Source organism: Oncorhynchus mykiss, chromosome 22, assembly GCF_013265735.2.
Source record: "Oncorhynchus mykiss isolate Arlee chromosome 22, USDA_OmykA_1.1, whole genome shotgun sequence".
NCBI lineage: Eukaryota > Metazoa > Chordata > Actinopteri > Salmoniformes > Salmonidae > Oncorhynchus > Oncorhynchus mykiss.
In genome coordinates, this window is record NC_048586.1 from 42,739,592 (window position 1) to 42,749,128 (window position 9,537).

General features: G+C 39.1%; 1 protein-coding gene across 4 annotated transcripts; it reads right to left on the bottom strand.

The window, feature by feature from the left end:
- Positions 1 to 1,027: 1,027 nt before the first annotated feature.
- Positions 1,028 to 8,986, bottom strand: LOC110501897 (major histocompatibility complex class I-related gene protein). 4 transcript variants are annotated; one of them, XM_021579754.2, is made up of 14 exons: positions 8,832 to 8,968; positions 8,071 to 8,363; positions 5,470 to 5,727; positions 5,093 to 5,371; positions 4,543 to 4,851; positions 4,134 to 4,202; positions 3,866 to 3,904; positions 3,574 to 3,606; positions 3,376 to 3,414; positions 3,144 to 3,173; positions 2,741 to 2,788; positions 1,667 to 1,733; positions 1,456 to 1,475; positions 1,028 to 1,319 (listed from the first exon to the last, which is right to left on the bottom strand). In XM_021579754.2, exons 2-14 carry the CDS (start codon positions 8,144 to 8,146, stop codon positions 1,315 to 1,317), a joined length of 1,272 nt encoding a protein of 423 aa, XP_021435429.2. In that variant the 5' UTR covers positions 8,147 to 8,363; positions 8,832 to 8,968; the 3' UTR covers positions 1,028 to 1,314. The 4 variants fall into 4 exon arrangements, 1 of the variants encoding a protein (XP_021435429.2); XR_005038839.1 differs by lacking the exons at positions 1,028 to 1,319; positions 1,456 to 1,475 and adding an exon at positions 7,125 to 7,401 and having other exon boundaries at positions 2,741 to 3,173; positions 8,832 to 8,970; XR_005038838.1 differs by lacking the exons at positions 1,028 to 1,319; positions 1,456 to 1,475 and having other exon boundaries at positions 2,741 to 3,173; positions 8,832 to 8,970.
- Positions 8,987 to 9,537: the final 551 nt, after the last annotated feature.

A 9,537-nucleotide genomic window follows, 5' to 3' on the forward strand; every position in this document is an offset into this window, starting at 1 on the left:
ACTGACCTCGCCTTCTGGATGATAGCGGGGTGAACAGGCAGTGGCTCGGGTGGTTGATGTCCTTGATGATCTTTATGGCCTTCCTGTGACATCGGGTGGTGTAGGTGTCCTGGAGGGCAGGTAGTTTGCCCCCGGTGATGCGTTGTGCAGACCTCACTACCCTCTGGAGAGCCTTACGGTTGAGGGCGGAGCAGTTGCTGTACCAGGCGGTGATACAGCCCGCCAGGATGCTCTCGATTGTGCATCTGTAGAAGTTTGTGAGTGCTTTTGGTGACAAGCCGAATTTCTTCAGCCTCCTGAGGTTGAAGAGGCGCTGCTGCGCCTTCTTCACAATGCTGTCTGTGTGAGTGGACCAATTCAGTTTGTCTGTGATGTGTATGCCGAGGAACTTAAAACTTGCTACCCTCTCCACTACTGTTCCATCGATGTGGATAGGGGGGTATTCCCTCTGCTGTTTCCTGAAGTCCTGAAGGAGTGTTGTATGGCATTGAAGCTCGTTTGGAGGTTAGATAGCACAGTGTCCAAGGACGGGCCGGAAGTATACAGAATGGTGTCGTCTGCGTAGAGGTGGATCAGGGAATCGCCCGCAGCAAGAGCAACATCATTAATATATACAGAGAAAAGAGTCGGCCCGAGAATTGAACCCTGTGGCACCCCCATAGAGACTGCCAGAGGACCGGACAGCATGCCCTCCGATTTGACACACTGAACTCTGTCTGCAAAGTAGTTGGTGAACCAGGCAAGGCAGTCATCAGAAAAACCGAGGCTACTGAGTCTGCCGATAAGAATATGGTGATTGACAGAGTCGAAAGCCTTGGCAAGGTCGATGAAGACGGCTGCACAGTACTGTCTTTTATCGATGGCGGTTATGATATCGTTTAGTACCTTGAGCGTGGCTAAGGTGCACCCGTGACCGGCTCGGAAACCAGATTGCGCGGAGAAGGTACGGTGGGATTCGATATGGTCAGTGACCTGTTTGTTGACTTGGCTTTCGAAGACCTTAGATAGGCAGGGCAGGATGGATATAGGTCTGTAACAGTTTATAGTTGACACACAAAGTCAAATTTGAACATTCAATTAAAATAGCCAGGGAGTTACTCCAGAGTCCCGATACAATTGCCAATTGGGTTGGTTGTCCTTAACAATTTACACTGCCCCCCCACACACACCTTTTGCATACATTAGCAGTTTGAGAGCTTTGTATGGTAGCCAATATACTGAAATAACAAATTCCAAACACTCTATTTTGTAACTCCACGGATAATTCAGGTGTCCAAGATCACAAAAGAAGACAGCCTTCCAACTGCAGTCGAGCTAGACTAAAAACATAGGAAAGAGAATATACTATCAGCACTATTAGCAGATATGTTATTAAAGCAGATTTGTGTAATTAAAACATATTAAAACTATTCAAGAACATACAGCAAATAAGATGTTAAACAGATCCCAACTTACGTTTCTTGACAAAAGGAGTTCTAGGGGGAAAGCATAGATTATTATTATTATTTTTTTTTTTTATGAAATCAGAGAACAAAGCACAGCACTTCCAAAGTTATATCCATGTACAAAATCAATGCACAAGTTCATCTGTCACACAGGATTCAAAACATTTACTTTACATGCAGATTTTATTCAATAAAAGGATCACAACACAATGGATACTTACGTAGAGTCTCCAGAGTCATCAGAGCCGACAGAAGAGCCTGAGGAAATTGTTCTGCTTCTGTCGGAACCTTAAATATGAAAACATTCATCCTGAACTTTCCTGAACAAAATTCACCTTAAAACAGCGGAAGATGAATTACTTCAATGGATTGCACTACAATATTAGTTGGATATTTTTCATAGCATGTAAACAGCATATCCTGTAAATGAACATAATCTATTGACACAATTCACAGTATTGTGTGCGTTTGAGTAAGATCCCCCCCCCACCCACAAGCTATCTGATTTTTATCTCCCTCACCCTCCATGATTATGCTTCACATTGTAGTCCTTTAGCAGACACTCTTATCCAGATCGACTAACAGTAGTGACTGCATTCATTTTCATAATTTCTTCCTACTACTCCCCCGTGGGAATCAAACCCACAACCCTGGCATTGCAAACGCCATGCACAAGCAACTAACATGCCCCAGGGCAGTGATTGGGGACACTGCCCTGTGTAGGGTGCCGTATTTCGGATGGGACGTTTAATGGGTGTCCTGACTCTTAGGTCATTAAAGATCCCATGGCACTTATCGTAAGAGTAGGGGTGTTAACCCCGGTGTCCTGGATAAATTCCATCACAGTCACCTAATCATCCCCATCTTACAATTGGCTCATTCATCCCCCTCCCCTCCCCTGTAACTATTCCCCAGGTCATTGCTGTAAATGAGAACGTGTTCTCAGTCAACTTACCTGGTAAAACAACGGTAAAATAAAAATAACAGAGCTACATTTGTACATGTGACGTGTGGATAAATAAACAACAAACTGAAAATAATTTATGGGGGGAGGCCACCATCCAGACTATTTTTAAGAACCTATAAGAGGTCTGGATGACTAATAAACTCAAAACTCTACAGTGTCTTCAGATCCACAAAATACCTTGAAGGGGAGTCTGCATCAAGTCATTGGTGCATTTAAAGTGACATTTAGATTCCTTTGCATTCATTGACTGGTTTCAGATTGTTCATTGAAGAACCCGTTTTCAACTCCAACTATGAAGCTATACAAATACAGGAATAAATATTGTTACCTGTCGTATCTTGAGTCGGGCACTGGAGAGTATCAGCTGAATGGCTCACTGAAAAGCAACATATTTCTTATTTTAACATGTCAACATTAAACTGTGAAAATCACATAGGTTTCTACTTTCCCTACTGACACCGGGGACATTTAAACAAGAATGCATTAGTGGAAGACTTAGTGATAGGACGTCACCAGAATAGTTGGGTGACTTATGAAGTCTCTCCACCACAGACCATCTAGGCTCCTCACTGTGTATGGTGATGTCATATTGCTGAGTCTGTACTTCCCTGCTTTAATTTCCCAGGTTTCAGTACGGAAAGTACATTGAAGACATACAAGTGAGTGGGGGGGGCCACTTATCAATATAACATGTATTATCACTGACAATAACTCTGCCTGGCAGTACTCACATTTTGATTTCTCCATTTCAGCAGGTTTTGCTAGGGGGAAATAAATATAGTTTTTATTTCAATCAGTATTGGAGGAAATGCCTTGACGGATTATTTACATACATTTTGCAAAGCTCTTTAATGTTCCAACTCCTCAAATTATACTCTTAATGAAAAGGGAAACAACTACCAGACTGAATTTCTTAACTGCCGAAAGGTCATATTTGAGTAAAATAGAAATCTGAATACTCACAATTGTTGAGCAGAAGAACATTCTTTTCCAGGCGACTTACTGAGAATTGGGAAAAAAGGAACATTTCACAATAACTTCCACCTCACCTTTTCAGTAAGGAAAGTTGAGTATAGTTGAGTAGGTTACTGACTGATATGAAATCCTTCGTAAAGGATTCACTCCTCTATTGCATACAGCACAACACAGGTCAGTACTCACTTGGACATTGTTTTTCCTTTCCAGTTGATGGTTCTAGAAGGATAGTTGAAAGATGAACACTATTATAGCTTCAGAATTTCAAAACTGACTAACCTTTCCCCGTGTAAGACTGAAAATGAATGTTATTCCAATAAACTAAGAGTTAAATGTCAGAATATTTGTTAAATTCAATATAATGATCACTGTATTGTTTAGTAGACACTGCAGCAATTGAGTAAAGTCGTTTCAAACCCCTCATGTTGCACTATTATCAACAGGGACATAGTGCTTAAAAGAATAGGTGGGTACTTACCTTTTCCTTTGCAGTACATCGTTCTCTTTAAGACAAGCACTTGGATAATAGGAGAGAACAGGTGTGGCAATTAGTTAATACCTTCTCTCATCATCATTGGTAATCTAAATCATATCATTTCTGTTTCAATCATTTCAATGACAAAACAACAGACATGTAACACTATGGTGTTGTGTATTATTGACATTCAAATGTACTGGATGTTTTAAGTTGTTGCCACATTTGTGTGTCTGCTGGTGTCTATAATGGTGAAGAGGGCTTGACGTACCAATCACACTGAAGGCCAATATGACCGATATCAAGACCATGTTGATAGTGATGATGATGATGGAAACCCCTGAGATCAAAGAAGAATTGCTCATTGTGAATACATTTGATTTCATGACACACATCACACTATTAGTGAAGACATTGACGAGACAATTAATCAAGTTTTGTGTTAATTGTGATTAAAACTGATCAGACTCTAGGGGCAGAGGATGACAACATCACTTTTCACAGTGGCCAATAAGAATGCACGTTTGAAAAGAGGCTGCCATATACAACTGGTTTGCTAATAGATTAATAACATATAGAAAGAAGTCTAGGACATAACATTTAGATGTAATATTTAGAAACAAAATCCTGAATTCCCAGGGTCCTTGAGAACTGACTTAGATAATAGGAGTACTACTAACCCTGAGTATTCCTGCTGTTGCCACGAATGCTGTCCCTGTTAGCAGACAGAACCACATCATTGCCGCTGTGTTTGACAGTGCATTTGTAGTCGTGCTTCTGTAGGTCTTCAGGGGACACAGCGAGATGGGTTCTCTTCTGATACGTCCCATCCCCGTTAGGCAGGGTCTCTTCATGCACCACATCCACACCATGGACTTCTACCCCATCTCTTCTCCAAAATATCATGATTGCGTTCGGATAGAACCCTGTTGCATGGCAGGTCACAGGATAGGAGGGTTCTTTCTGAAACAAAGTTACCTGCGGTGGGACTGTGGAAAGCAAATATACAAACATCAGGATATTGATCAAATACATACATACTATAGTGTTATTTTGTTATTCAGATGACATTATCTGGCTGTACACTATTCCAGAGGAAGGCTACTGGACAAGTTTGTTTGAAAGATCTAACTGTATGTATACATGTAATTAGAATCTCCAAGACATGGAAATAGTAAACCTACTAAAATTGTGTAAAAACAAACTAAGTCGTAACAATAACAACAATACCTGTCCTCTGCAGCATGCGTCTCCGATTGGAAACATATTTGTTCAGCCATTCATTACATGTGTGGGTTAGATAGTGAATTTTGGCTTTAAGTTTAGGAACATTAGCGTCCCACTTTATTTTGGTGATGTGTCCCTGCCGAACAGGTGCAATCCATCTTTCATTCTTCAGATCAAATAACAGGAAGTCCTCTCCTCCATATCCATACTGTTCATGTCCCTCTGTAGCACCAGTTTCCTCAACCCACTCACAGCTGTACATTACCTGCAATGTACGGGCACCTAAAAGGGAACAACATAGTAACATCGATCCTTCAATATTCAATGAGTGTTTACGGTTAGCCATCTATCAAAACATGCTCTGATGACGGCCTACTAACTTGTCTGGTTGAAGCGATCTCTTGCAGTGGCCATGTTGTTTTTTAACACCTTCTCAGTCTCCTTAAGAATTTGTGTATTTCTTCTCCAGAAGTCTGGATCCACGGCTTCTTTTACCCACTCCTGTCGAGCTACCACTTCCTTTGTAGAACTGTCATAGAAATAAATTGGTTCCTCGTCCAGATAAGTAACAGCGCTGAACTCTGGAAGGCCAGTAGACTGTGGGAGCACTGTGTAGAAATACTTCAGGGAATGGGTAGCTAGAAAAGAAAAAAAAAACAAGCACAGGTATGAATTAATGGATGGAAACGGAAGCAATACTGTTACATAAACACACACAATTACTGAAATCATGGTAGCACTAGTAACATAACAGTATAATAATCATGGTAGCACTAGTAGCATAACAGTATAATACTCATGGTAGCACTAGTAACATAACAGTATAATAATCATGGTAGCACTAGTAACATAACAGTATAATACTCATGGTAGCACTAGTAGCATAACAGTATAATACTCATGGTAGCACTAGTAGCATAACAGTATAATAATCATGGTAGCACTAGTAGCATAACAGTGAACAGGCCATTTATGACCTACCTGGTCAACTGTTAAAACCTGGGACATTGATATCCAAAAGGTCCAAAAGGCTTCTCAACAGCTTCTACCCCCAAGCCATAACTCTTGAACAGCTAATCAAATGGCTACCCAGACTATTTGCATTGTCCCCCTCCTCTTTTACTCTGCTGCTACTCTCTGTTTACTATCTATGCATAGTCACTTTAACTCTACCTACATGTACATATTACCTCAATTACCTCGACTAACCGGTGTCCCCCCACATTGTACATTGACCCTGTACCGGTACCCCGTGTATATAGCCTTGCTATTGTTGTTTGACTGCTGCTCTTTAAATATTTGTTACTTTAATTTATATTTTTACTTATTAATTTTTTACTGAACGCATATTTTTCTTAAAACTGCATTTTTGGTTAAGGGCTTGTAAGTAAGTAAGGTCTATCTATACCTGTTGTATTCGGCGCATGTGACAAATAACATTAGATTTGATCAGGTATACATTGACTGACTCTCTTACACACAATCAGTCACACCACTTATACTGCTGCCATACTGTTTATTATAATATTATTTATCGTGCTACAAGTCACTTTCTCCCAGTCCCTGCCGACATGTACATATTTACCTCAGTACTCCAGTATCCCTGCACATTGTTCATTTGGTACTGGCATTGACCCTGTAGCTGCCTCTTCTGTTTATCTCATGTTTTATGTTCATGTTCCTATTATACTTTGTTTTATATTGAATAATCCTTCTGTTGGGAATGGTGTCATGTGACAAATAAAACTTGACCTTGAACATTTTTGTGTTTACAAAAACAAATGGAAACAATGGAGGACAACTTTATATTTATTTAGGTATAGTCTAATGGGGTAAGGCAGTTGTACTTACAAGGCATGTGTTCAAGAATCAATGATTAAATACTATTAATTTAGGTGTCTATTAGACTACAGTTCTAGGCGTATTGCACATACCTTGGTATCCTATTTATAGGTCAAATTCTTTTAAATCAATGAGTAGGCTATATATATTACAATATTTTAGGTACCATTTGAGTAAGAAAAAAAATACTTACCTGCGCATGTCATGGGAATACCAATAATGGTCAAATATGAACAATCATATTTGAAACTATTAGAAATAGCCTAGTTTTAGAAGTCATTTAAAATCTGAAGTCGATGCAAAACAATCCAATTTCCAGGAAACTAGATGAATAAACATCGGACACACGTGATTGGCTGAAAATCCCGTTGTACACATCCTCACTTATATCCAGGCAGACTGTACTGGTGCAGGTTATAAATGAAAGTCACTTCGAGATCACGGACGAGACACAATACGCCATACTGACCCTGAATATATAAAAAAAGGTTACATTGACTTTTAAACAGTAATATTGTGTTCCGGTAATTTAGTAAGATATTCAGGGGAGGTGATTGTAGCCTAGTGTTAAGAGATTTAGCTACAACAAAAGGTGCATTTCTTTAAACAATGAGTGTGCTTGCCTTAGCAGTCTAAAGTAGCCTGTTTCGTGTACGCTCCGTGTTTTGCCTCTTAGAAAATATAAATAATGCCAAATCTGTTTCTCTATTTGAACACAAGACGTAAAATTAGGTTTTAGAATTAAACGGATGTAAACACACGCATAATTACTTATTAAAATCATGTTAGCACTAATAGCATAACAGTGAAGATGGTTAGCCTTTTGACAACCGAGTCCTACTTTGATATCAGGTATGTTTGTTTACAAAAACAAATGGAAACAATGGACCAAAGCCTTGAAGTACAGGTATAGCCAATCTGGGTAAAACGGTAACGTTTAACTAACTTTATGAAGAATTGTATTCTTCAAGAATCAACTATTATTATAATTAATTGAAATGTCCACTGGGCATAATGACTAGGCCTATTGCACATTCAGTACCTTGGTACCCTAATTATATTATTTCAAATCAAGTCATAGGTTAAATATTTATATTTGATGTGATATTACCCTCTGAGTGGAAAAAAAAATGACTCACCTGCGCATGTCATGGGAATCAAATACGTTACCAATAAGGTAGAAATATGAACAATCCTATTTGAAACGGTATACATATTTAAAACAATCAGACATAGCCTAGCAGTAACTTCTGGTTACCTCAATAGAAGAAAAAACTATCTAAGGGAACGAGATCAACTTTGGACAAGCGCGATTGGCTGAAAAATCCCGTTGTACACATCCTCACTTATATCCAGGCAGACTGTACTGGTGCAGGTTATAAATGAAAGTCACTTCGAGATCACGGACGAGACACAATACGCCATACTGACCCTGAATATAAAAAAAGGTTACATTGACTTTTAAACAGTAATATTGTGTTCCGGTAATTTAGTAAGATATTCAGGGGAGGTGATTGTAGCCTAGTGTTAAGAGATTTAGCTACAACAAAAGGTGCATTTCTTTAAACAATGAGTGTGCTTGCCTTAGCGGTCTAAAGTAGCCTGCTTTGTGTACGCTCTTCATTGGTTTTGCCTCCCAATAAAATATTGTTTCTCTATTTGGGAAACATAACAACTATTAACTACGATTACGTTTGTTTATTTTGTATATATCATCATCAACCCTTCCCTGGCTGCAGATCCTGACACTCAGTTTTGGCGATAACCACGGAACTCCAACCTACATTATCACATTCAAGTTGAAACGAAAATAGCGTTGTTGGATGGTTGTTATTTTTACTTTCAAAACGGCGTTAGATTTAGGGCTTTAAGTCTAACCAAACTAAGGAAAGGCTCTCACCTGAGTTTGCTGTAGGCAGGTTGAGACACAACCATAATACCAGGATTTGGAATACCATGGTTGGTAGCAACTGTACCCGCAATCGCTGGTGTACGCAGGGTAGGCTCTTCTGCACCAAATCCACAAAGTGTAGACCTATTTCCTTATCGTTTCCTATAAAATAGATTTGGGCGCATAGAAATTTAGCGAATGATTAATACGGGTTTAACATTGTCACATGTAACTAGGCAGAGTCTGCCATGTCCATAAACATTCACTCTGTCACGGCGTTGTTAATCTCTTTTACAAGAAACGAAACCCATTTTCCAAATGCTTACTTGAAATGAAACGCGTTTTTCAACTACTTTAATAAAAAAATAAAACATGTTTTCAATTGCTTTACTTGAAAGTAATTAATGCAAAATGTTCAAGTAACTTCAATTAATTAAGAGACAGATCCAAATTTACTAGGGGTGATCCAAAATAGGGGAGGGTTGTCAAAGTTATATATATATATATATATATATATATATATACTGCTCAAAAAAATAAAGGGAACACTTAAACAACACAATGTAACTCCAAGTCAATCACACTTCAGTGAAATCAAACTGTCTACTTAGGAAGCAACACTGATTGACAATACATTTCACATGCTGTTGTGCAAATGGAATAGACAACAGGTGGAAATTATAGGCAATTAGCAAGACACCCCCAATAAAGGAGT